General features: G+C 38.4%; 5 protein-coding genes across 5 annotated transcripts; 1 reads left to right on the top strand and 4 right to left on the bottom strand.

The window, feature by feature from the left end:
• Nucleotides 1–178: 178 nt before the first annotated feature.
• Nucleotides 179–1,361, bottom strand: LOC103940245 (EG45-like domain containing protein). The gene is made up of 3 exons (XM_009350334.3): nt 1,027–1,361; nt 498–780; nt 179–377 (listed from the first exon to the last, which is right to left on the bottom strand). The coding sequence occupies exons 1-3, from the start codon at nt 1,160–1,162 to the stop codon at nt 371–373; spliced, it is 426 nt and encodes a 141-aa protein (XP_009348609.1). The 5' UTR covers nt 1,163–1,361; the 3' UTR covers nt 179–370.
• A 5,974-nt stretch (nt 1,362–7,335) lies between these two features.
• LOC103946685 (adenine nucleotide transporter BT1, chloroplastic/mitochondrial-like) lies at nt 7,336–10,162 on the top strand. Its single transcript, XM_009357448.3, is given in 4 exon segments — nt 7,336–8,214; nt 9,220–9,381; nt 9,462–9,578; nt 9,580–10,162. Coding segments are annotated over 4 exon segments (1,182 nt in total). The 5' UTR covers nt 7,336–7,665; the 3' UTR covers nt 9,934–10,162.
• Nucleotides 10,163–10,973: 811 nt separating this feature from the next.
• LOC103940243 (uncharacterized protein At2g34160) lies at nt 10,974–12,945 on the bottom strand. The gene is made up of 5 exons (XM_009350332.3): nt 12,633–12,945; nt 12,420–12,468; nt 12,081–12,143; nt 11,923–11,987; nt 10,974–11,295 (listed from the first exon to the last, which is right to left on the bottom strand). The coding sequence occupies exons 1-5, from the start codon at nt 12,759–12,761 to the stop codon at nt 11,197–11,199; spliced, it is 405 nt and encodes a 134-aa protein (XP_009348607.2). The 5' UTR covers nt 12,762–12,945; the 3' UTR covers nt 10,974–11,196.
• A 438-nt stretch (nt 12,946–13,383) lies between these two features.
• LOC103946683 (cellulose synthase A catalytic subunit 1 [UDP-forming]) lies at nt 13,384–20,243 on the bottom strand. Its single transcript, XM_009357446.3, has 14 exons — nt 20,004–20,243; nt 18,967–19,162; nt 18,697–18,878; nt 18,321–18,402; nt 18,048–18,234; nt 17,656–17,922; nt 17,206–17,551; nt 16,674–16,811; nt 16,459–16,584; nt 15,867–16,079; nt 15,496–15,760; nt 15,023–15,219; nt 14,569–14,919; nt 13,384–14,403 (listed from the first exon to the last, which is right to left on the bottom strand). Exons 1-14 carry the CDS (start codon nt 20,082–20,084, stop codon nt 13,816–13,818), a joined length of 3,219 nt encoding a protein of 1,072 aa, XP_009355721.1. The 5' UTR covers nt 20,085–20,243; the 3' UTR covers nt 13,384–13,815.
• Nucleotides 20,244–23,580: 3,337 nt separating this feature from the next.
• On the bottom strand, nt 23,581–26,553 carry LOC103940241 (transcription factor HY5). Its single transcript, XM_009350329.3, is given in 5 exon segments — nt 23,581–24,197; nt 25,327–25,483; nt 25,598–25,685; nt 25,688–25,777; nt 26,264–26,553. Coding segments are annotated over 5 exon segments (492 nt in total). The 5' UTR covers nt 26,361–26,553; the 3' UTR covers nt 23,581–24,137.
• Between the last annotated feature and the right edge of the window lie 1,172 nt (nt 26,554–27,725).

Below are 27,725 nucleotides of genomic sequence, written 5' to 3'. Positions count from 1 at the left end.
GTAGTCTAGTCTCATCCCCAAGAAAAAAAAAAAAAGGATATGTACGAAAAGAGTTGATATCATTTTCCTTTATAAGCATAGAACAAAAACTAATCGGGAGCGTGGTTTCCATTATGATTAGTAAATGTGACATAAGTAATGTTATTTTTGTTTTAATTGGGATGTGGAATTGTGGATGTATGATAAAAAAAAAACTCTGCATATCATTTTATTGAAGACTAATGGACAAACTAAGAAAATGTAGTATCAAATTAATATTACAATGTTTCTCTTATCATTATAAACTTGAGTTCAACATGAACTACAAAGCCAGTATAATTGATAATATCCTCAGCTGTACGTGGTCATCATATATCTGGTTCAGCTGATTTCATATCCTGAAGATCAAACCATCGACATATATATTAGAGTGTGTGTGTGTGTGTGTGTGTGTGTGTAGATATAAGGAAAATGATAGTAGAACTATAAGAGAGTGTAAAGTTTGTAGAGATATTTACTGGACATATTCGACGTTGATTCGTGTAGAAGGAGAGTGTGAGATCGCTGCAAAAGCATCAGTTGACATTGCTACGGTAGAAGGGCAAGGTGATTTGTTGCAAAGATCAACCACCTTCACGTCCACCGTAGCACCACCCTTGCAGGGTTTATTACGTCCACTCAGGCACCTCAGTCTATATCGCCTTCCACACGCAGCACCATTGTCCCACAATCCTTCACTCACCGCCACAAACAGGTTCCCCGGAGGGAACTGGTCTTGCCTACTCCCAAAGCACTTTGTAGCTGCACAACAATTACAATGGCATTAAGAAAATGAATTGTCATTCATAATGGATCAGTTAAGAAATAGAGCATATATAACCTAAACTATATATGTTTTTAGCAAAGTATTAGACATGTTATGTTGTCAAACTGTAAATTAAAATCATAAATGAATGTGTATGTAGTTCTAATTCACAATCTCTGACGACATAACATATTGGATATCTTTATCTTTATTGGGTTGAGATTAATATGTTGTTTGCTCACGTATGTAAGGAGGACCGTAGGAAGTTGCAGTGCCGATATCACCAGAGACTAGCCTTACGTCTCTGCAGAATAAGCTTAACACTATTAACATGACTAAGAGCCTCATGTTCACAACTAAGTTAGAAAACATATACATTCGTTTTGGGGCATGGCTATATATAAAGGCATTGGAGCTCCTCTCTCTCTCTCTCTCTCTCTCTCTCTAGATTTCAAAATGTTCAACTGCTAAAAAAATGTTCTGCGAAGGAGTAGAGATTATTCGCAGGTTGAAAAATCAAGTCAAACAGTTCAATATCTTCTAGAGTAAAGATACTTGCATGCATCTCTCGGGATGTCAAAAATGTCATTGGCATCCCGAGGGGTGCATGTGAGTCCTTATTCCTCTCAGCTTTTTAAAGCTGTCGTGGGGTTCAGAAAAGGTTATTGACTACCTCGGAACGTATGAGCTAGGTACGAAGTCTCATGACATAAAGTAAAAAAATCACATGAAAGTATAGTTTTTTTGGACAAAACATGAAAGTAATGTGTGCTGCTTTTTAAAGGGAAAAAAAAAAAAAAAAAACGTGTGAGAAGCACATTACTAATTCAAATTTGCTTTTGCAAATGCCGACTATTAATTGGTAGAGGTGATAGTCTGAAATGTACCAACAACCAGTCCTGTGTGTGAACGCAAATTTCTTTATAAATCATTTAATTGTGAACTATTTTGGTACCCTTTTTTCATCAATAGAAGCATGAAAAATTTGAACTTGAGATTTCTTTCAACGTTCAAAAGGGATCAATGTACCTTAGGCTAAGAACTAGTTGACATGTATATAGAAGAGAAAAACCAAACCAAACCTTTGGTCCTTGGTTGACTAGGCACTGTGTATGAACATGATCGAATAAAGTTCATTAAGAATTGCTTAGGAATGAAGTGACCAAACACGCTAATTACGGCATACCGTCAAACTTTCTTTTTTAATTAACAGAACGATATTTTAAACAACTCTAATTTACGAGAAAAAGAATTTGAACTTGAGTGCAGTGAGCACACTGGCTTAACTAACTGATCTAACCAACTTCTATTATCTAGTCCTGACAGTTTACACAGGTTGGAATTCAACAAATTCAAAGTAGTAGTTATACAACTTTTGACCATTTGATTAAAATCTATCCTTTAGTGATTTCCGGAGCTACTAATACAATTATGCTTTGGAGATCCTCACCCTCATATGAAAGATTGCAGCAATCTCTTTTGGTTTCCAGATCAAGTTTGCGTTTCCAATCCTACTGTTTTCTCCAGGCCTCCCTTCCTCATTGTGCACACAAAAGCAAGGGATTTCAATGTCCAAAGTTTGGAACAACCTGGGATAGACATTATCATATATGACCTAGTACACTGACCTAATTCCTCCATAGATTAGAGTAGTTTAAATTATCGCTTTGTCAAAATATAGAATGTACCCTATAATTCGTATTCATCTACATTTTTGTCAAATAGTTGATGCACGAAAAATTGAATTTGAGTCCGCAAGCCAACACAAGACAATATGTTTCAAGTTTTTCCGTCAAACAAAAATAAGATAAATGGTAATCTTTGATACAAATTCCGCGCTACCATTGGACGAAGTTGAAATTGTGCCAGGCCACTTAAGCCGGAACAAAGTCTCTAAGAATATTCTTAATCCGTTTTTTGTGTGTAAGTTACAAAGTTTATAATTAAATTTGCTTATTTTTAACCACATATACATACCACTATGCACTCAAATTTCGAAATCCTTCATTTGAAAAAAAAAAAAAAAAAATATTGTCACTTAATACTAGGTATGTCTTCACTTTGTAAGTGAGATCTCTCTTATGCTCGATTATCGTCATAGACGAATTTTAACCACTTGATTGCTAGATCATTGTGAAGCTTAGCATAACCTCTTTAATATAGATAATATCATTTGTTCAAATAAAAAATAAAAAAAACCGGTTATAAAATATTGGGCACTCAGAGACTCTAAAAGAAGTTGGAAATAGCATAAGAAAACGTGTTGGTTCAATTGGGACTGCCTGGCGGGCCATGATGGATCCGAGTGGCACCGACCAGTTATCCTTCCACCGCCAAGAACGGGAGGTCATCGTTGATCTGTGAAGCCAGCCTTACGCGGTGCCCTCCATTCTAGGAACCTGGAAGCCCGGGCCTTCGCCCAAGCTCCACGGCCCAACTCCCAGAATGGGCGGGCCAGAAAAGAACCACAACGGACCCGACCAGCTTGAGACTGAACCAGCGTCCCAACACCTTAATGTCCCACTCGGGCAACAAGCTTGCGTTGCCAAGCCCGACTGTATATGCGGCTTGTGCATGATATATAAAGCGTTGTTTATAGCTGCTGATTGTCGATGTGGACAAGTTGTAGTTGTTGTTCTTCTCTCTTAACTTGTACTTTGGCAACTCAAAATTTTGGCTACATTTAATCAAATTGTATTTTCTCAATCGCGCAACTTCGGGAGTTGAGATTTACATTGTTGTGGACAAACATTAAAAAAAGGGATGAATCGACAATCAAAACTCCCAAAAAAAACAGGTGGTGTTCCTAAAGTTTAGGTTCTGCATATTCTCACACAATTATCTTTCCATTTCTTTTTATTTAAGGGTGAAATTTCAAGTGATCAGTGATGTATATGGATTAAAGTTCCAGCAAGAACCTAAAATAATAAGATTAGTCAGTGTTACGAAAAAGAAAACACCATGAGAACTACCTGGCATTCTAGATGATAGACACGACAAGGAAAACAAGTTGGAGAGAAATGCAACTGCTGCGGTTTGGTTATCTGGTTCTTCGAACTTCCAAAAACAAAGCCATGACGTATTGGTTTGGAAACGAAAGCAGAGATTCGGATCCTAAATTTTCAAATATGAACAAAAGGTTGCAGTGCCCAAACCAATCATGGTACATTGTCCAAAAGACAAACATAAAACATGTAATGTGTTGGGGGTGTCGGTAAGTATGTGTTGGGTTAGGACACTAAAATACTAGGATTTTGCTTCTGGAGGAGACGAGACCAACACGCCGGTCGACTAATTAGATCGATACAATCAAATCAATCTCATCTAAATGTTGATAACTATCAATTTAAGTTTTGAACTCTTCTGTATCCCTGTATATATATATATACGCGCGCGCGCACAGATGTTCATATGAGGCAGATGATTTGGGACTTTTGTATATGCCACAAAAGCTTTCGAATTAAAACAGAGGTGTAAATAAAAAAGTGTTGGTTCAAATTGGAGTGGTCCAGCGGGCCATGATGGATCCGGATGGCACCGACCTGTTATCCTTCCACTGCCAAGAGCGGGTGGTGATCGTTGCTCTGTGAAGCCAGCCTTACGCAGTGCCCTCCGCTTTAGGAACCGTGAAGCCCGAGCCTACGCCCAAACCACACGGCTCAACTCTCGGCTTGGAACGGGCGGGCCAGAATAGAGCCACGACAGAGCCGACCCGCTGAGACCAGACCAGCGTTCCAACACCCTGATGCCCCCACTTGGGTTATAAGCTCGCGTTAGTAAGCTCGGCGACTGGCGCTCTTTGCTCAAGGTATATAAAGCTTTGTATTTAGCTGTTTGTAGCCGATGTGGGACAACTTGTAGTTCTGGTTCTCTCTTCACTTGCTCCTCTATTTGGCAGCTCTAAACTATGGCCATATTTAAATCAAATTGCAGTTTTAAATATAAATTTATGGAGTGAAGATATACATTGTTGTGGAGAAACATTAAAAAGGGTTAAATCAAGAGTTTGAAGCTCTCTCCCACCATCAAACTCCTCATGTAAACAACTCGAAACGACCTTGTTTTTTTATTGTTTCAATCTTTTCTCGTCATATCCTTCACACAAACACAATTTTTATTTTTAATTTAGGTTTTGTAAAGTTTCAAGTGATCGGTGATATATGCTGAAAGAAATGAGATTGCTCAGAAAGTGTAGCAAAAATCACCATTAAAGCTACCTGGTGTTCCTATAGAATGCTTGTCAATATTCCGATTTTGCATCCAAGTTTGTGCAGGTTTTTGAAAAAACCAAATATAGCAAGAGAATTGTTATTAGCACTCCAAAATATCTCATTCTTCACTCCAAACTTTATATATTAGGAAAGAAAAATACACATGTAAGGAGTGTAGAATGAGATTTTTGGAGTGCCAATAACACTTCCCTATAGCAATTAGTATAATTCATAATTATAGTCAATTTTTTTTTTCTTATTACTTAATTCTCTTAACTTCTGTCTCACTTTTTTCCTTCAATTAATTATGTCAAAATCAAAAATCAATCCGTCATCTAAACGGATCACTATCAAATAGTTCGATTCAAATTGGGTGATCACATATTCTGGTTAACAAGCTGATGAGAACCAAACAATTCAATGTCGGTTTAGTTCCACTGGTTCATCGGGCATCAAGAAGTAGGTTTATGACATGTTGGTTTGGCAACGAAAAGGGGAGATTCGGATTCAAAATTTTATATATGAGAAAAACTTAATCCATGTACATTTGAAATCAATTCACAACACTCATAGTCAAGTGCGGTTAAGTGTGTGAGTGAGGAAGATCTTATATCAAACTAAGAAGTTACGGTAAAAATATTACAAACCAATCATGTCATGCTATGTTTGAAACTTGAAAATATGTGGTGGTGTGATTAATTTGGAATGCCACGATATCATCTGGAGGATGTAAGTCCTTCTCATGTGGGGTGAATTGGGTTGGTAGAATTGTTAGGTAGGGATAGGACACTAAAATCACTTGGGATTGCTTTTGGTAAGGATGAAATCGCTTTCTAATGACCAAAATACATTTTGACTGTGTATGCTTGATAAACTTAGACATTTTCGCCTATTTACTCCATAAACTTGTAAGTCATGTTCATTTTTACCATGGATTTTTATTTTAGCCAATCATCCCGTTAAACTCTTATAAATATCCAATTACCATACCATCATCAAATTTTTCATAATTTCACTCATTCTTCCCTCCACATCGATGGACGGAGGGAGGTAAAGCCCAGTGGGGGCACACGCCCCCTCTCATCCCTTTTTTTTTTGCATTACAAATTATTCAATCAATCATTCCCTTTTTTTTCACTTTGCAAATTATTCAATTAATCATATTAAAATAGTGAAAATCCTCTTTTAGTTTTTAAATGTGCATCCGTCTTGTATATTTTTCTCTCACACTAATGTCTAAACATTGTTGAGTTGCATGTATTGGGTTAATTAGTACAAATGAGCATTAGATTGTCAACAATTAAAGACAAAATTAAACAATAGAGTAATAAAATTAGGCATTTGGAAATTAATTTTTTCAGCATTTGTAAAAGAACTAGCTTTATTTGTCCAAAAAAGGAGCACAAATTTTTTAAGGTGCCCCCTCTTAGTTAAATTTATGGTTTCGTCCCTGTCCACAGTCACTTGGACAACAATTAAACCGCTTAATAGGGTAAAAATGTGATTATTCTGCACTTAGATGAGTTGTTATAAAAAAAGACTGATAGAATTCGTCAACAAAAAAATTATTGAGTAATAGAACAGTGAGAAAGTAACTGATGAAGGTGTAATTTGACTGAAATAAAAGGTCATGGTGAATTTTGAAAAAGTGAAACAATTTTAGGTGTAAATCTACGAAAACCTCAAAAGTCAAAAGTGGTTTATAGTACTGGATTTTCGAAAAAGCACATGCTAGAAGCTTTTTCAAGTAGCACTTCTTAGTGCTCTTTTAGAAAACAGGTTTTCTAATAAAATTTGATAACTATTTTAATGAAAATGATTTTAGTAAAAAAAAAAAAAAATGATTATGAGCAAAAGTATTTTATAATTATAAAAATTCTACAAATCATGCCTATTTATAAAAGAGAAATGTTAGGTAGATTTTCTAAAAAGTGTGACACTATATGAATTTTCTGACATCTCATATTTTTTACGCGTTTTATAATATTTGTAGATGGATTGACGTTAAATTGTAAAGTGATAGAGTTTTTTTTTTTTTTTTGTAAGGGAAGTGATAGAGTTTTAATCTAACTGAATTTGCTTAGTATTTATCTTTTTTAATAAACCAAAAAAATAAAAAAAATGAGTGAATCCTGGAGCGACCCAAACGCGACCTTTTGCTTACACAAGTGAGAGAAGTAGCTTTGCAAACCCGGACGCAAAACCTAACTCCCTATACTGTTTCCCCTTCCCCATCACCCACCTCAAGAGCCACCACCCCACCAAACCATTCCTATTCCCCACACAGAAATAGAGAGAGGGGGCTGCGACTGTGTGTGAGAGAAGCAGAGAGAGAATCCAATTCCCACCTACCTCTTCTCACGCTCTCGCTCTCTCTCTCTCCCCCCCCTTATTTTTCTCTTCCTCTCTCACTCCTCCTCCCCCTTTCGTTTTTATCGCCTCCTTTTCCGAATCAAAACAAAACCCAAATTCCGTATCCGCAATTTTTTTCCATTATCTGCTGTTTGTTCCTCTCAGTCATCTAATAAAAATGGATTATTCGATTACCCATTTGCCAAAAGTCGAATCTTTGTCTCTCAAGCACTGTGAATCGGCTTGAAACCGTGGCAAATAATGCGAGTGTCTGTCACTAAACCATAGAAGAAAGCGTTTTACATTAGGTTTTGATCAATGGGGAGGAAGCAATTCCAAGTTTTCGATGATAAGAGTGATGGGTTTCTCTCTGTTTGCAATTTGGGAAATTTGGGATTTCAATGGAGTCCCGAAGAGGAGGGTTACCATCCCGGAGGCTTATTTGCAAGCGTTAGCCAAGTGGGGATGGGCTTCGGGGTCTCGCCGGACCCTCCCAATCCACGCCGTGATGGCGGGGCCGTGAAGCTTCCGTATGCCGAGCAGTACATGAAGTATGTGGAGGGGATTAAGAATTTTGGGGTGGGGGAAGAGAAAGGGGTGGTGAAGAATAAGAAGGGCGGTCTGAAATTGAAGGTTAAGATTGCTAACCCTTCAGTGAGGAGGCTAATAAGTGGTGCAATAGCCGGGGCAATTTCACGGACGGCTGTGGCACCATTGGAGACGATAAGGACTCATTTGATGGTTGGGAGTTGTGGGAGATCTACTACTGACGTCTTCAATGATATAATGAAGATTGATGGGTGGAAGGGGTTGTTTAGGGGAAATCTAGTCAATGTGATTCGGGTTGCACCGAGCAAGGCGATAGAGGTAGGAAGAATTCTTTCGTATTAACTTGTTTTAGGTGAATGACATGTCTGATATCTTCAACTTGCTTCATATTTACTGTTATGTGCTTATCTTGTCGGTGATTTGGCTTGTTCTGTGTTAGGTGTAATTAATGTATTAGTGTCAAGTTCTTTTTGATGTAATATGGGTTCTGCTGGTTTCCCTTTGTTTGTTGAAACTAGGAGCAAGTCAAGTTTCATACTTTTTCATGTGGCATTTAGTTTCTCTGAACATATCAAGGGCGGCGTCCCATACGCGTTGAGCAGTCTGTGAAATTAATAATTGAGAACATTTCTGATTTAATCCGAAAAGCTTGGTCTTTGGGTTCCACAAGATATCAAGATGTTTTTTCTATGAGATCACAGGTCTTTTTTCAGTTTTGTTTTCTCACCGTCAATCATGTGGTACGATGTAGCTTTTAGTTGCACGTGTTTGTGCTTTTCATTCTAGTCAAATGATCTGCAAGATATGGTAAACTACTTTATGCAGAACTTCAAGGAGGAACCTTGTGTGAATTGGAGAAATTGAATTCGTTGCATGGTGCTCTTCAGTAGTTATAGAATGGGAAATGCTGGGGCAAATTGTTGATTTAACGTGCTAATCAGTTCTCCATTTTGTACCCTTTTTTAGTTATATCATCTTTGATCATTGAGGAGAGGCACTATAATATTAAAAGGAGGTGGCCGATCTTGCTTCGTGCAGAAGGCACCTTCCTTTTGATATACCTTGTTTCAACTGGCCTAGTCTGTTTTTCTGTGTGGCCAAGAAAGCATTTGTTTAGTGTCTACAAACAAATAAAGAGGATTTAAGGCACCTGTTCAGTGTACTATAGCTGTTGTATTGTGTGTAACTCAAATTTGGCGAGAAAATCAATTGGAACTTCCCTGCATGAATATGATTTTCATTACAAAGATTTAAAGATTTCAATTCTGCATGTTTAATTGGTTTTGTATTTGAATTTCTGCTATATATTTTTTTTTTTTTCAGCTGTTTGCTTATGATACGGTTAACAAGCAACTGTCACCAAAACCTGGAGAGCAGCCCAAACTTCCAATTCCTGCCTCGTTAATTGCAGGTGCTTGTGCTGGAGTGAGTTCAACAATTTGCACATACCCTCTTGAGTTAATTAAGACGCGGCTAACCATTCAGGTATGTAAGGATTAGCAGAAGTGTGTGCCTATCTCAAGTATGGCCGTAGCAATCACATAATGATGTCATTATATTTGCAGAGAGACGCTTATGATGGCCTTCTGGATGCATTCTTAAAAATAGCGCGAGAAGAGGGACCGGCAGAGCTCTACAGAGGTCTTGCCCCTAGTCTTATTGGAGTAATTCCATATGCTGCCTGCCAATTACTATGCTTATGATACATTACGGAAAGCCTATCGCAAGTTTCTCAAGCAGGAGAAGATCGGCAACATTGAAACCCTTTTAATTGGATCAGTAGCTGGTGCTATTTCAAGTACTGCAACATTCCCACTCGAGGTGGCACGCAAGCACATGCAGGCGGGAGCCGTGAGTGGAATCCAATATAGAAATGTGCTTCACGCCCTCACCAGTATACTTGAGAAGAAGGGGGTTGAGGGTTTATACACTGGGCTAGGCCCGAGCTGCATGAAGTTGGTGCCTGCGGCAGGGATTTCTTTTATGTGCTACGAAGCATGCAAGCGGATACTGGTAGAGGAAAAAGAGGAAGAGTAGAATACTTTCCTGAGAAATAAATTAATATTACATATCGGTCCTGGCAGTGGTAAGGACACGGGATAACTTATCTCCGACACAGGTTTACTTGCCCATTTTCTTTCTTTGATTGCTGGATATTTATTTTTTTCGTTCCTTCACATTTTGCAACTGAGTTGAGGGGAGCCTTGTCTTTCAAGAGGTTAGACTTGATGTTTTTGAGGATTAATTTAAATGGCATTTTAACTGAGCAAGCAGATTACTGTTGGCTTGATATGTTACATGCGGCTCCAAGGGTGTACACATTGTACGCGTGCCTTTCTTTGTAGGGTGCCCTTTATTTGTTGCTTTGGAGAATTTACCAGCAATTCCCTTGGCTATCCTTGTCCTTGCATGTCAGCTCGTGTCGCCATTGTCGACGTACACTGCCGAAATGCCACTACTAATTGGGTGTATGTGACAAGAAATTATTGCATGGTACGGCAATAGTCTTAAGCATAAACTCCTCAGTTGTATTGTAACATGCGAATTAATTATATCATGTGGCATAGTTCCGGACAATAATCTTTTGCTGCGGACACTGCTTAGTTAATGCACACCTTCAACTTTTGAGCCTTTTGATTTCTCTCTGTTTCTCTCTGATTCTATGAAGGCTGGCTGCCCACAACTACTTAATAAGGGTACACAATTGCACATCCAATTCCAATAGGCCTGTACTTGTTCTCCGTCTAACTCACCTTTCTAATTTGTTGAACATGCAAAGGTGACCCCACAATGAGGGAAATCTCGGCGGCTATCACAGTTGTATCTCCCTTACGTCTCTCGTCACGTAACTCATTTTAGAAATATGTCTCTCGTCACGTGACTCATTTTAGAAATAGACACAAGGGAGACAACAACAGGTAACGATGAGACTCGTTTTAGAAATAGACACAAGGGAGACAACAACAGGTAACGATGAGAGCGGTGTGGGGTAACCAATAATTTCACTTTAGGGTTCACGTGCCAACAACCAGCAGAAAGAAGCAATAAAAACACCTGATTCACACGCATTCTAGAGGTCGAGCAGAAGGAATGCCATTGGTCTACTAGAAGAGCATTTCAAATTCACAACATTCTAACACAAATGCCGGCTTAAACAATGAACCTAGGAACAATTTGAATCTTCTGGTAGCAGAAATAGCGGTATTCTACTACAATTCCTGAAAGAAATTTTATCGCAGCTAAATAAACACCACTAGAGAGACGAATCTAAGAACAAAAGTCAGACATCAGATATATGTTTCAACTCTGCTCATACTCGATGCCTTCCTTGGCGGCAGCAGCAGCATCAGCAGCCATTATCTCGTCGAACTTCTCTGATTTTCCGAGCAGTATTTCAATCTAAATAACAAGGAATCACATGATACCATCAGCCTCCAAGACAAAATTAGAGAAGTAAATGAATAAATCCAAGTAATGTAATGCATTGTAAGGTCAAATTAGAAACTGAGAAAATCATAGAGCAGAATGATTAAACCAACTCTTAAACTCATAAATTACTCACAAACAACTTATAGAACAAACGCAGGTTAAACAAGCACTTCACATGTAAAAGGAGGAGCAGAGAACATATTTTACGATCAGAAAGAACTAAGCCAACACTTTGCTTTGAAGGTCTGACAATTCCATTAATGAGATCAATTATCTAGAGAGTCGGATAGCTAAGGAGCTGACATCTAAGTCCTCACCTCATACGCATAAGCATCTAATATTCCAACACCATGTCCATGCCCCGAAGAATGGACAGACCATCGTGCACGCGCCAGTAGTTGGTTAAATTCCAGAAACAAGCAAACTATGAAAACTACGGTGCCCCATTTACGAGAACAAGCAGTACTTTATTAATATGGAGCTCCTTTTCTTTCAAACCATCAAAATTATGTTTGCCCATCTTCCTTGTTTACATATAAGTTTAGTTGCTAACATCTAACAATGTTTCTAGAATCCCCTATCCTTGGTGCATTTTACCTTTGCCTTTTGAATTGGCCGCCCACCTGCATCCTCCCTCATGTTAATTGTCGAAGTCTTGATTCCTGTATGTGTTGCATACAACAGCAAGTTGAAATATATATGAGGAGCAATTACTACACAAAAAAAGGACTATCAGAAAGGCACAAGAACCGTACTCTTCTCAACGGCCAATCCATTGTTCTTCAGAATCTCAGCAATGGTAACCACTGTGGCAATAGCTGTAGATATACAAGCAAATTATGAATCCTTAGTACACAAAAGATACAAATTTTCCACTTCAATAACAACAAATATAATGAACGATTTGACACAGTCGAGGAATGATTATGGACAAGCCAATACCTAGGCAGCATTACAGTTCTAATCCATAAGCGCACTTGTGACAGGAGAGACGATAATCAAAATGAAGACATAAAAGCATCGACAACACAATAATAACCTTACTGAATTACCGAAAAGAAAAAAAAGCGAGGGCTAATGTAATGAAACAGTACCCATTCCGAGAGCGGAGAGCTCCACCTCGTTGTTCTGCTGCATGTACCTCTACAAATACCAAATTGAAAACCACTGAGTCACTCAAAACACACACACACACACTACTGTAACTAAGAATAAACATGAGTACAAGATGAAATCAACAAAACTCTGCAGCCACCAAAAAATCGACAGCGAAACAGATGAACAAGGAGAAAAGGGGGTTTTGTTACCTTGGCGAGGCTGACGTAGAAGAAGACGGGCTTTTTGGTGTTGGAGACTTGGATGCGATTCTTATTGTTCTTGTTGTATGATGCGTCTGTAATTTGCAAGTTGTTCACTTCTTCTGCCAGACCCTCCATTGCTTCTTCTTCTTCTTCTTCTTGTTTGGCTCTGCAGAGGGGGAGAAGAAAAACCCTAATTCCTCACGGTGTCTCCGAAATCTCTCTGAAATCTATTAACCCTGGACTACCGAAGGCTCGAGGGGGTTTGAAGAAGTGCTCCAGTCCTGTCCCACTGGCTCTACAAGTCAATACGCCGTTTTACAACTCATCTTACCGAAATGATATATTTGCCCTCCCAATTTATTATTTTTACTTCTACAGGTGGTGTTCAACTTAGTGTACTAATCTAAATTACGTAAAGGAAGATTCAAATTCGATACATAAGGGAGCACATTAGCTCTCACAAATGTGGCCTTGTTTTAGCATGATGTACTTCGCTACCTTAGTGGTGGTAATATGATATGATCAAGAAAAACTTGAATAAGATAACCTAATCAACCAGCTAATCAAATCACTCTTACAAAAGATGAGTCCACGTGCATTAAAAGTTGGTACCCAAGTGCACTTGGATCCGTTTGCCGGAGGAGTGCTAGTCATCTAGCTTGTCAAGTTGCACTACCCAAGTTTTTCTCCGTGCTTCATCAGGGTATCAGTCATGCGATTGTGAATATGTTTGCAACAAAAAGTGGCCGCATAGAAATTGTGTTCAACCTACATGAACTTAGTAACATAGGCTTGTTTAATGAAAGAATCAGTATTTCAATTGTAATGCTTACATCGACCAAAACAAAGCTTGTCCTTTAAAAACAGACCAATTACTGAAATAAATTGCTTTCTACATCCTCCCCTCGAGTCCTTGACAACAACCATAACAACAATACTGCACAACAAACAATGGCTAAGATCATCAAAGTTCAGGAAAACATACTTCAGTAGCGAACAATAAATACTAGACAACGGGACAATAAGAACTATACACAAGGCGTTCTCTCGTTTTTCTTCCACCCGACTCCCTTTTGGATGTGGAGACCCTGTGTACAAGTTCAGTCGACGATTTACTTGATTTCTTGTATATACACACCGATGGTGTAGAGAGATGCCGGTTCCACAATATTATTGCATTTGAAATGAACTAACAGTTGATGCCACATTGACCGTTTGATGCAGCAGTTGTTTTGTCCGAAGTGAATGGGTCGATGCGCACCCACAGCAAGGAAAATATTGATGCAAGAAGAATAGACCACACGATGACGATTGTAGGGGTGCGATTTTGCCGACCCAACAGACCCTTCAAGAATGGATACAGATGTGCTACGACCCATAGGGCGAAAAACAGTTTGCCGAAGAGTGGACCCCAAGATTGGTAACCGCTATTTATGGCATATGAAACACCGGCCACGATACCTACCATGTTCACAAGAAGAACCGTGGTTGGAGGGATGAGAAGTGATGTCCATTTGAACACGTAGAGCTCAGCAAAATCCCCATCCTCATCAGATGCCTTTGACGTCACAGTGAAGTTGGTATCAATCCCAGCAAGAACTTTCAGGAGACCTTGGAAGACGGCGAAGAGATGAGCTGATGTTCCACCAATGATCCAGAACTGTTCGTTTCTCCACCAGTCTTCAATACTGACTCCACTCCACCTTAGCTCAAGAATACCAGTTGCAATAATAGAAACAAAGAGCAGAATGAACCACATGCTAGCGAAGTTACTTATCTGCATAAACATTCAACAAATTTAGTGGCTGCCCAGAATGATGATCTGGAGTGTGAAAATCCTAAAGAATCATCTTAATGAATTCTTCCAAAAGTTGCAGAATTAGTGTATATTTTTTTTTTTTTGGTATGTTTTAAGTAAGATCGACACAGAACCAGTACTTACCTCAGGAATGATAAACTTTTCTGTGAGAAGGCAAAAGGCAGGAAGCAAACAGTATGCAATCAGTGGTATAGATGTGAGGGGGTAAACAATGGTATTGATGTATGCAAGTCTCTCTAAAAGCTTCAACTTGCCATTGTAGCCATACCATATGGGACAATGCCTGCTGAGCAGAATTTCAATGGAACCCAAGGCCCATCGAAGCACTTGGTTCAAACGATCAGAAAGATTGATGGGAGCAGAACCCTTAAATGCTGGGCGTGGAGGCATGCAATAGACTGATATCCAACCACGAGCATGCATCTTAAACCCAGTTAAAATATCTTCAGTCACAGAGCCATAGATCCATCCAATCTGGTGACAAACAAAATGTCAATTATTGTGGATCTAAAATCACAAGTTCATTCAATAAGTATTTTGGAACAAGGGCTGCTAGGACCTAAATTGCTATACTTACCTCTTTTCCCCATTCACTCTTGTCTTCATATCCACAGCTAATAACATGTATGGCTTCCTTCAAAAGAGTTGCAGGATTGGTTGTAGGCGGAATACCTCCCTGTTCCATGAATGTGGCTGCAATAAAAACTGGTGATTGACCAAAACGCTTCTCTAAGCTCTTCTGAGACATAAGAAGAGTCCTCTCATCATCATAACCTGCAGAATATGAAGTTATCTCAGTCAAATTTGCAAAACGCACGGATGCATCAAACATCATTTTGGTTTTTCTGTTAATTTTCGTCAATATCAAACTCCCAATGTTTTTTTTTTTTTTTTTTTTTTTGAAGTATTATCAAATGAGCAGAATTGTTAAAAGTTTTTGTTATATGTGATGAGATGGACACACTTTCATGAATAACTCACAATACTGTAAGCGGCAAGATATTTGGAGAAAAGAACTTAAAAACAAAAAATATAATAACAAGAAACGACCTTCAACACCCTCCTCAATGTCTTCCATATTAAAAATGGGAATGGTGGATTCCGTTCTTTTAGCTGCCCTCTTCTTGTCAATATACTTCTTATTGCTAGTCTTGTTCTTCTTTCTTGAACCACAACAACTCTTTACAATAATGTTTGGCTGCAAATCTTCCTCAGTCAAAACCGGATCATACCCATATAGAGCTTGTCTGTTGAAACAACAACCAGTTCCCACATAGACTGGACCCTGGATGCCATCTAGCCCTTTCAAGTTAATCTGCAAGTAAGACGAAATAAGAACATAATTTACCAGAGTGTATCCATACTAACTGTCACACAGAGTGATCTTAGTAATTGGTGGTTATAAATCAAGTAGTACATACATCAAAGAAGACAATGTTCCGATTGGCATATCTATCGTGTAAATCAATGCCATCAAATCGCTGAGGGAACTGGACATAGCAGGTCTTCTTCCCATAAGCTGGGTCCATCATGAAACACATGGCTTCCTTAAGAGCTTTACTGTTATTGAAGTAGTGATCACAATCGACATTCAAGAGATATGCACCATTTGTCAGGACGGCTGAAACTCGAATCTACATAGCACATGGTGAACCAACCAAGTTAGAAAATCAAAATGGTTTTGGTGATGACTTCACTTCATCAGGTAACAATCTTATCTTACAAAACTTGTTTAAGAGATGATGACAGTTTGTACCATAAAATGTGTCATGGTGTAATTGGTCAAGGAAATATTGAGGGTTCTAACTGGTCAAGGAAATTTTGGAGATCCTAATTGGCAAAGAAAATATTGAGGATCCTACTTGGCCAAAGAAATATTCTAACTGGTCAATTTGGAATTTGTCCAGCTTTAGCATAAATGTTGACAAAATATAGTTCCAAACAAATCAAACCACTGGCATTACTACCAAGAAAAGAAAACTGATATCATAATCAATTTGAGGGGAAACAAACCAATGCATTCATTGCTCCAGCTTTTTTGTGATGCTGGAATCCAGGTCGCTTCTCACGAGAAACATAAACAAGTCGAGGCAGCTCATTGCCATCAGTATCAAGGCCCCCACTGTGACCTAAGAAAACCTGTTCTTCCACACAATGGAAAACTAAATTAGTATGAAAACAAGAAGAGGGGGCAGAAACCCAAATGCACTGGATAAAAATCCAAGTACCTGGATCATTCCTGGATGGTCCCTAGGGTTGTTCCCAGGCCATGGAGTTCCATCCTGCATTGTCCAACCTTCTTCGGGCATTTTCTGTGCCTTGGCAACTAGGGCATTGATCCGAACCTTGAATTCTTCATACTCTCTCTGTGGGCAAAACAAATATGCATTGAGACTCCATTCGTAGTGCTAAAAATGAATGTGAATTTACCACAATCTGCTCACTAAACATCCGTTAACTCTCTTAGGTATAATTAACTCACGATTTCAAATTTTAAACTATTTGAACCGGTTGCAGCAATAATCTACAAAAGCATAACACTGTTTTTCATTTTCCTTTTGCGCACTTGTGTCAAACACAAATTTTGATAACTAATTGATAATCCAGAGTCCACCTATCAAGAATTGAAGTAATTGTCTTGTTTGAAATTATAAATAATGCAAACTATCAATCAATGTTTTAAAGATGAAATCAGATGGGGGTTTATGTATTAACTAATTTTGAGAAACCATGCAACATATTGAACCTGTGTGCGCTCACCTTCATTGCTCTACGCTCTTTTACGAAAGAAGGCTGTATCTTGTCCTTTAAGTAGTCAATCTTTTGGGCAAAATAAAACTCAGGGGCTCTAGGTTCAATGTTGTGCTTCTTGCAAAAAGGTACCCACTTCCTAGCAAACTCCGCAGTTTCAGAAAGAGATTCAAATGTAAGCATTGCTGACCCATCATCTGACACATAGCAAGAGACTTTGTCCACTGGGTAATCCACAGCAAGTATGGACAAAACAGTGTTAGCTGTAATCAGAGGAGGCTCTTTCATGGGATCCACTGTACTAACGAACACATCTATGGGAGCTAACTGGGATGGCTCCCCATCACGATCATACCTGCATGGCGAAAACTATGTTTAGGTAAATAAAAACGATAATGAAACTAATTTTTAAAACCTGAACAACTATAGATTGTCACAAATACTGTGAAGTTGGCTAACCTCAGTGTGAGCCTATCAAGATAGGTCTCACGGTTAATGGGAAACCATTTTGGAAACTGATCCAGAAGCCAGGATAAAGCAAACCAAATCTCACAGATGACTGATGTTAACCATAAAGGGTATGCATCTTTCACTGGGTGAGTTGCACGGTATTGCAAGAAGAAACCCAGAATAATAAGCCGGAGTATGATCACAACACGATAAGGTGTCAGATGAGATGAAGAAATAGGCACGATGCGACTCAAAGGTTGTCTAGCATCATCAGCCCTGAGACAAAGCCAAAAGAAAAGAAAACGTCATTATCAAGGAAAATTTGCACATATGAAACACTTTTCATTCCCGTTATCTATAATGTGAAGGCAAAATGCTTGCTAATTAAAGCTTTTACTCACATTTGGAGTTCTTCACCATTTGAACCAGTGCCTTCCATGTCCCCCTTTCCTTCAGCGTATTTACTAGTCATCTGCATCATATTTTTGTCCTGTTTGAGTTTCCAGCCTTCAACCCTTTCTTTCCAGTCAACATTTCCTAGCCCATAAGAATTCAAGTCCTTTGATGGGTCCACTATTCTTACTGGAACTGCAATAATAAATAATATAATCAGATAAATATTTGACCAAACCATTTATCAGAGGACTTTTTGTGGGAATGTAACTAATTTGTACCTGGCTGTCGCGGATCCAAAGGACCTGATGTAGTTCGCACAGATTGGTTATCAGGTGTGGCACAGGGAATCTCACCAGACACCTGAAGAAATTAAAGCATAAGTTCAAAGCAAGATAGAAAAGAAATGCAAACCATACAAGACTTGTACTGTAGTTAAAAACAGTAATTTCAGCTAAGAGTAGAAATACTCCCAAGTTACACACAGGAGGAGCTAGAAACACTTCCTTTCACAAATGTTAGTTGCAGTATCAAATTAAAAGGAGCTAGAGAATCAACCAGCTCATTTCGATGAACATGAGAGTTTTTTATTTTTAGTTTTACAATAATTCAGAGATAAATGAGTGATATGAAGAAGTTTCGTTGCTAATCGCTTACCGACTGCCCATTCGTGAGAAGGGGAATTGGCTGTTGAGATTCATGTCTCGAGGAAGATGAGAGATCAGCATCTTCTCCTTGCCACTGGCGTCTAGCATTGCTAGTTCCTTGCGCATAATTGAACTCATTCTCCAGATCATCAATGTCATCCTCATCATCATCTCCATCCACTCGAGGACTCCCTAAAGCACATCAGTTTGAGTAAATTCATTTCCAGAATCATATCTAAAAATCAAAACAGTACGAATCTGTTGAGAAAAACAAGCGAACCTTTGTGCCTTTTATATCTAGTCTTGCACTGTGGGCAAGCCTGGTTCCCATCTTTCCGCTCATACTCATAACAAGGTCGACAGACTGGAAAGGCACACTCATTGCAGGCAACAAAGACATCACCAGTGGCTGTAAGTCCAACAGTATCACCACAAATCTGACATATCTGCCCGTTCAGATTCTTTACGGGTTTGGGCTGCATTGCAAATGAAAAAGTTCAAATTCGTTAAAGGGCAATTCAATGAAAGTATCAAGGAATTTGATATGCTTCTGCAGATATTCTATGTTTTTAGCAAATAAAGAGGCTCTGTTTTAAGAGCAATATATTGCTACAAGGAAACTCAAAGAATGCACACAATTACCATGATCAATGTCGTAATCAATTAATCAATTCAGAATTTCATTTCAAGTAATGTTAATTAATCAATTAATCAATTAATCAATTACATTGCTGTAGTTTCGTTAAGTGAATTTGAACTTAACTCAACTGCGATTTTGCGATCACCGAAAATAGAGGTTTTTTTTTTTTTTTTTTTTTAACAAACCGAGAATAGAGGATTAAGTATCAAGATCTTAGATTGATTGTCGAAAAATAAGATAACCATCCAACTACAAAACAATCCTTACAAAACTAATAGTAATTAGATTGGGTTGTCAACAAGTGTCGGCAAATCAAGCTATAATCATCAAAGATTAAACATTTCTAAGATCTGATTAAAATTACATTTACTATTCCCTAACAATTCAAAAAGCAAACATATTTCCATAACAAATCATAGCTTCAAATAATCAAAACTCAAATCTCCAACTTTGACTGCAACATCCCCTCCCCCTAGTCTCAACCAACACTCAAAATCCAATTCCAAAGCCTACCCACTTCCGATTCAGTAAAAAACCCCACAAAAAATCACTGAAAACTCAGTCCCACCAGATCCACACACTCTACAAAAACCCACATCCAAAACAACACAAATCATCAAAAAGACGAAATGGGTAACTCCAAAATCGAAATGGGTAGTTCCAAAAACACAATTTACCGCGCTATCGGAATCGTGGCGAATCCGAACGAGCTCGTTCCTCTTGTAAGAGCCAGCCACCAGTCCTGCATTGGCTTCCATGGCTGCTGCCGCCCTCAATTCTCAAGCTTTCCTGAGATTTCGATTCAGTGGTTTGGGATATCAGAGAGGAGAGAGATCTGTCGGCAAAAGAAGCTGTCAAATTCGTCGCCCGTTCACTACGACATCTCCACTCTCTCTCTACTCATGACAGCTTGCTTACTCTTTGCTTGTCTTTTTATCACCATATTTTTGTATTTTTGTATTTTTATTTATTATTACCGGATGAACCGGTTGCCCCCGTCCCAAACCCAACACCCATCTTGCTTTTCAGTCGTTGTGTCTTGTTTTTACGTGTTTTTATTTTATTTTGTTTTTTTGGATGGAATTATTTGTTTTTTTTTTTTTAAATTTAACGAAAAACTCCCGGTACTGTTTACTTTAATGAAAAATCATATTTTTACACCAAAAAATCAATTCTAGTACTATTCACTTTATCATTTATTTTGTCATTTTTGTTAAAACTTAAAGTTTTCAAGCCCTTTTCATTAGTTTTCTCTATTTTCTATTCCTTAATTTGTTAGGAGATTTTTTGTGGATGGAGTGGGTGATAAAAATGATACTTTTGCACCTAAAAATTTGACAGGTATTTACTCTTGTATTTTCTATTCTTCGAAATTACTAGTTCAAATTGACAATTTGACAATAAAGCATGTCGTATACGGTATTTACCTTTATACTAAGAGCACTTCCACCGTGTGCTCTCCCCCGAGGGACAAGCCTGTGAACAGTGGCAGAGAGCCCGAGCAACCAAGTCCAGCGTGTGCTGGCGATGGAGCCCGAGCCGGCCCGAGGGAGAGGCCTGGCACGAGTTGCCAACCCGAGAGCCTGAAGGCAACGTGACGTGGGTTGACATCAGGGTGATGTCATCCATAATATAAAATTAATAAAAATATAAAATAGTAATAAAAAAAAGTAAAATTAAAAAATTGTAAAACCCGGGCTTCGAACTCAACGGCTTTCGCCGGAGTTCGTCCCCGAGGTTGATGAACACCCACAAACAAATGGCAGAGATCCTCCTCCACCGCAACTGCCGCCGCACCCCATACCACCTTCGCCCCCACGCACTCGCAATCCTCCTCCTTCCACTAGCGCTCCCAGATCGCATGATTTGGGATTTGTTTTATGGGGAAATAGGAGAGAGAGAGTTTGGTTAGGGAGAAGGGAAGATCAGGACCGTTATGGAGGCTGAGGTGGGTGGGGTGGTGAAGATGGAGGAAGAGAGGAGGAGGGTTTGGGTGCGTTGGGGGGTTGTGGGGGGGACACGGGTTGAAAAGAAAATGTTTGGGCTTTTGGAATGGTGCCAACGCACCATGTGAAAGAGTAGAAGAAAAAAAATAATAATAATAAAAAAGGTTTTGGATTGGATCACCATGTGAAAAGAAAAAAATAAAAATAATTTTTTAATAGAAAATAGTACAACGAGATCGATTAAAAATCATATTTGAAATTACAAATAAAATTATTTTGTATTATTTAAAAAAACTAATATTTGATTGCCTATTGTCAGGACTATTGAAGTCAACGATAGAGATGTAAAAGGTGATTAGTGTTCATTAAGGACAGTTACTATTCACCAGGTGGATAGCATAGTGTATTGCCTGAGGAAGGTTTCACACGCTGGAGTTGCTCTAAATCATAATTCTTTTTTTGGGATTATCACTATACATAAAGGTGTATTCAATCTTAATGAATTCCCATATAATTTTTTTAACTATTTTTATTGATGCATTAAAATACACGTTCTTTAAAATAAAACATTATGTATATATGTTATACGCATATATGTACGTATTTTTCACGCTTGAAAGTTTTAACTCTCATGTCTTCGGCATCGCTTGAACATAAGAAATTATATATGTTTCTTGTAGGTTCTCAACATTTCTGTTGGCCTTCAAAATTCAATGTTTTAGTTAGAGGGTCATTACCATCCTCATAACAACTTTGATTACAGTGGTCACGAAAGATAGTGGTTTAAAGCCACGTCCGCATCAAGAGATGTGATTAGTGATAACGCATTTCCCAATTATTTTTACTTATTTATTTAAAGATGATGACATCAAAATTAGATAATAATGCAACGTAAAAGAAAGTATGTACTAGTACTTGGTGTATTTGAAACACGGTATGATACACTAAGTGCAATAATACAGTTAGTTGAACATTAGAAAAGAAAATTTTCAACTAATTGTATTCTGACATGTGATGTACTAGTCCGTGTTCCTAGCACATTAAATTTTTTTCCCAATTGAGTTGCTTTGTTGACTTCAGACAGTTCTGTCCAATTGAGCACGGACACATGTATGTAACCGGTTGGGTGGTCTCTATCAAGGAGGAAACAATAAAAAATTGTTGTGTATTTTTAAGTCTTAATTTTTGTAATTTATTGTTTGCCGGTTGGTACCAGGCTGTAGTGGGAGGTGTCGGTGGCCTAATTCCTCCCCTTTTAACAGTGGCTTGTTCAGCTCCGCCGTCGGAATAGTTTTGCATTTTTACCCCTGGCCGTAGTATAAGTAAATCTTCTTCAAAGAGAACCGAAAGCCCCTACATCCACCGGTTCAAGGAATTAACTTGGCTCCATAAACGATTAAGAATCAAGACAAGTTCATTCACAAAATACTTATCCCTGCAAAAAAATAAAAATCAATAAAGCATGAGTTTGTTTTGTCGTTGAATTGTATAAAAACAAATTGATTGTTACTATCATACCTGTGTTGTTAAAGTTGATTGAACAATTTTAGTTTTAATTAATTTTTTCATAGATGATTTTTATTGAGTGTCTTATAATATGAATAGTTATGATTATAAGCACTAAGTTCTATGAACCAGTCACAAAGTGTTTTGAGGAACTCTTCCTCACCCATGAGTGGTCAAACATTGTTCCGGATCACAACTTAACTAACGAGTAATTTATCAATGTGGGATTTGTATGTACTTCAACATACTCACTTCACCACGTAATGTTCTAGTGGGCCACATGTACAACAAATTCATAATCAATCATTTAAGCCTAGAAGCAAGGCAAGACAAGATGAAGACTCAAGAACAATCAACAGCTCATATATGGTAAGATTTCAAGTGCCACGCTACCGATTTATTACTAACCACACTGATATTACCCCCAAACTTGTCAACTTATTGCGTACAAGACAAATGTTGAAGTTCTATCACAAAAAAACACCAGGCCTTAAGAATGAAAACATTCATTACATATTATATTTTATTTTGTCACTCTTTCAATTAGAGATTCGTGTACTCTTCCTCAAATGTAACTACCAAATGGTTTCTTAAATTTTGACAATACAATTCGTATCTAAGAGATACTAAACTTAGGACGCAACTTGTAACTTAAATGTGTTAAAAGCGTTTAACCATACACCCGAGTTCCCTTTTCAATCTCTTCCTTCAATACCGCTTGTGTAACATATATATTATATTTTAGTCCTTGGATGGAATTTAAATTTAGATTTATCCATGGTATAACATCAGAACTTCAATGTTAAGGGCAATATAGTTGGTTGATGATACATTGATACTAGTAAATTACTGTTAAAACATCATTTCCATCGTTCCATGGAGAAGAATTGCATGTAGACTAAAACACAATTAACTCTTCTTCAACCACAGGTTCAAAGCCCTGACGAGGTTTTAACAAGACCACAGTACACACCATATCCTCTTATAGCCACCACTACTATTTCCATTTGCTGTCTCTGTGCTATTATCACTCCTATGAATCAGCTTTCCTCCTGGACTTGCACTCTTTGCACACAGATCTACTAGTGTTTTCATTTTTGAGTCATACCTACCCTCAGTTGCTGTCGCCACAGTCGGAGCAAAACCGCACCATATCAACGACAGCAGAGTACAAAAAATGGCAAAGCAAATGAAGTACTAGCGAAGATAACTAATAGAAAAACTAATCTAAGATTCAGCATGCCCAAGTCCTTTTGCGTGTGATGTTTCAACGGACGCTTCGACTACGGATGTTGTGTCGCCTCCACTTTTGCACTCGCAACTTCTTATGAACACTCGGATCTTAGTGTCCTACGAGGATCAATCCGCATTTGCACTACCACCCGCTCCTCTCCGGCTTGCTGTTGTGTTCTTCAATATCTGCGACAAAATTAAAATGACAAATGTTACCTACAAGTAAATGCTACATTCCATCAAACTTGGCGTGAATTACATAAAATGGTATATAACAATATTTAGCATATATAACCTCTGTCTAGTAAACAATTAAGACTTTCAGTAAAAGCATAAGCCTAGTGGCAGTTCTGCTAGGATTGCTTTCAACTCAGTCAGGGTTTCTGAACGACCAACACTTTTGGATCATGCTAAGAAGTTGGACACTACTTAATACTTTCCAACTCAAACAATGACAAGGCATAGAATTTGGGACTCATACTGATGTTCCAAGCCGTCTAAACTTTTGCAAAATGGCATGTGTATAGCTTGTGAATTGGATAGCAAAAGAGTACCCTTTGGCTCTAAGCACCGGAACATTTCTGCGCCGTCCCAACATGGTATAATGTGTGAAAAAATGTTTTACTGTAAGTAAAATCACATATTACTATGAATTACCATTATAAACTACATGAAACATGTTAACTGGGATAAATTTGAAGCCACTAGTCAGTGGACCAAAGGGAGTTTGGCACCATTATAATTCTATTCCATAAACTCCCCATGCCTCTGCAACTTTCTTTCTTATCAAGCAAAGTAATGGATTTGGTGGGGTAGACCCCACAGCCCCTACCCCATTCATTACACTTTCCATTTTTTATAACAAGTGATAAGGTGATACCAAGGTGCTCCCCAACAGAACTGTACATTTATCCCATCAAATTTCCTTTCCCACAGTACCCCATATCCAATTGTTTTGTCACATATAAACACATTCCAACTAGTGATTCTATGTTGATTGAAAACATATATTTGTATGCACCTAGCATCACTAACTTTAAGAAATGGAATCTGATTTAAGGAGTTGGATTCCGATTTCAGATTACTAACTATGCGGACGCAACATATCTGACTATAATATGTACAAGTACTTAATATTATCACCATTTGACGGTTAGATATGTTATAACCATCTGTGTTCACTTCCAAAAAAACATATCTGACCGTCAGATGGTGATATTACTAATTGGACTCCTTGTCGTTGTCACCCTTTACGGATTAGTAACGTGCTGTGAAAGACTGAAACCATAATGATAATGGGTAATGATACACATACTTGTCGAAGCATCTGATTCTCATTCTGCAAAGTGGAAAGCCTCTCATCAAGCTCAGAATTCTTCTGCTCCAATTCTTTGACTCTCACTTCCAAATCATTCAAATATGCCTTCTTCCTCTCCCTTGCTAGCTGTGCTGAAACTCTGTTCCTCAACAACCTATTAATTTTGCACCCACATAATAAGACAATTCACCAAAATACCAATGACCCCATCGCACAATAAAAGGGCAGAACGGTAAAATCATCCAGAAAGAGGTGCATCTGAACCCACCTCTTCAGCCGCTTGCTTTCCTTGTCTGCTGGATTTCTTCCTCTCTTTCTTTGACTCTCACCAGCCGCTTGGACCCGGTCTGGACCGCCAACGAGCCGTTTTCCAGGCCGGAAGCCGACGCTCCCGCCGATTCGCCGCCGATCTCCGGCACTCTTCTGATCTCCTCATCACTTTCCATGCCTGAATTTAGGCAAATAAATTTTTATTTTTTTGGATCCAATAAACGAAAACAAAAAATACAAGAAATGTAGAAAGTCAACTGCTTTTCATCTGAATCATGTAACAGGGCAGAGTTTCCCGGGAAACTAGCATTTCCCGGGAAACAAACAACCAGCCAGCTGAGGAAATCGTCGACTCTACATGACCCAGATGGGAAATTTCCAAGTTCTTTGGATTTATAAAGATATACTTGTTGAACTCAAGCTTTCAACTTATTATCTGGAACAATGTAAAAGCAAAGATTTTCCATCCGAAAAAGCATTTTCCCGGGAAAATAACAACTACCCAGCTCAGAAAATCCTGGATATAACAAAACCCAAATGCGAAATCTCGAAATTCTTCGGATTAGCAAATAAGGTAGACAAATTGAAACAAACCAAAGATATACTTTCTGGAAAGAAAGAAAAACCCCTTAAAAAAACTACTAAACGAAATGAAAAATCAAACCTTCTTTAACTTCAAGATGAAATGCGGAGCTGGAAGACCTTTCGCTGCTGGAAGGCAGAGAGCTCGCAGCGAGGGAGCTCGTCGCCTGCTCTTGCATTTTTCTCTGCTAAATCCAATCCAACAGGGATAGAAATAAAATCGAATCTTCTGCGGCTTCTTTCTGCCGAAACAAAATTAAAAGAGCGGGACAATAATGTTTGAGTGAGTAAATAGCAGAGAGAGGTGGATTTGCTGCCGTCAAAGGCTGTGCCGATCTGAGGGTTGTGGGAGTGTGAGCGTGGAGAGTTGTGAGCCATGAGGTGTGGCAATAATCAAAGGTTTGGAGGGAGGGAGCGTGGAGGTTTGGTGACCGTTGGATTGGGCTTTGATCGAACGGACGGCGTGGAGGGTTGCGAGGGAGGTGCGGTGAACTGGGACAGTGTGGGACCACATTGTGTGCTGGATGTAAGTGCATGTGCTTCTTCATTTTGGGGAAGCATCGAGAGCTAGGTTTGCCATGGAATTTGGATACTCCATACCTTAGAGGTAACGTGTGCGTGACTGTCTTTAACTTGATAATCTTTATTGACCGTTAACATGACTATTAAGTAACTGCATAAATTCTGGATATGGACAGCCAACAATTAGTCTAATAGTAAATCATTACTATTACATCACGTAATTGAGCATTTCTCTTACACATCAGTTTCAAATAACTGCATTATATTTATGGGATTGAGCAATCTATATGCTGATTAATATGATCGTTATAACGTACGTGCATATTATCGAGTTGTTGAATACATATGGAAGTGAAGCTGCCCAAAGGAAAGCAAGGGAGATCATTAGACCAATGCTTATAAAGTGAGCTAACTATAACAAGGACGTTGGGTACAGAAGCATGGTCAAATGTTAACCAATTCGAAAAGATAACATATCTTGAAGTTGTTTAGGTGTTCCTTACAAGCCAGTTTTTAGGGATAGGTTATACATGTAGTCTATTAACAAGAAAAAAGGTTATAAAAAACCCATTTAGAAAAATCCTAGATAAATAGAAAATAAACTATATGCGATTCACATTTGAGGTAATACTGTACCGGCTGAATACATATCAATCATGTTCACACATATGAGAAGATTCAAACTTGAAATCTCTTTTAATCATCGATAATAAATATTACTAAACAATGAGTATGCTAAATTAACATATCTGATGATTCGATTTTTACCTGATAAGGGTGGTAAGTCTTTCACTCTTGATCTACCTTCCCTTGGGTGAATGGTAGATTGCCTAGTATGTACAATCACGATGAAGCTCTTTTCAGAGTTGTGGAGGCAAAGAACTCGAAGACGACCCAATACCAGTTAGGTTTGACAACTCCACAGATTTGTGATTTCTGAAACATGAGTTTGCCTTTTGATTTTAGAACATTTAAATGTACCGTCAAAGAAAAGACATTAGATATCTCTAGATATCCCCTTT

Source organism: the organism of the source record quoted next, unplaced genomic scaffold (genome assembly GCF_019419815.1).
Source record: "Pyrus x bretschneideri cultivar Hongxiangsu unplaced genomic scaffold, Pyrus_bretschneideri_v1 Contig1, whole genome shotgun sequence".
Classification (NCBI taxonomy): domain Eukaryota; kingdom Viridiplantae; phylum Streptophyta; class Magnoliopsida; order Rosales; family Rosaceae; genus Pyrus; species Pyrus x bretschneideri.
The sequence above is the reverse complement of the archived record's forward strand: the minus strand, read 5'-3'. Positions and strand labels throughout refer to the sequence as shown.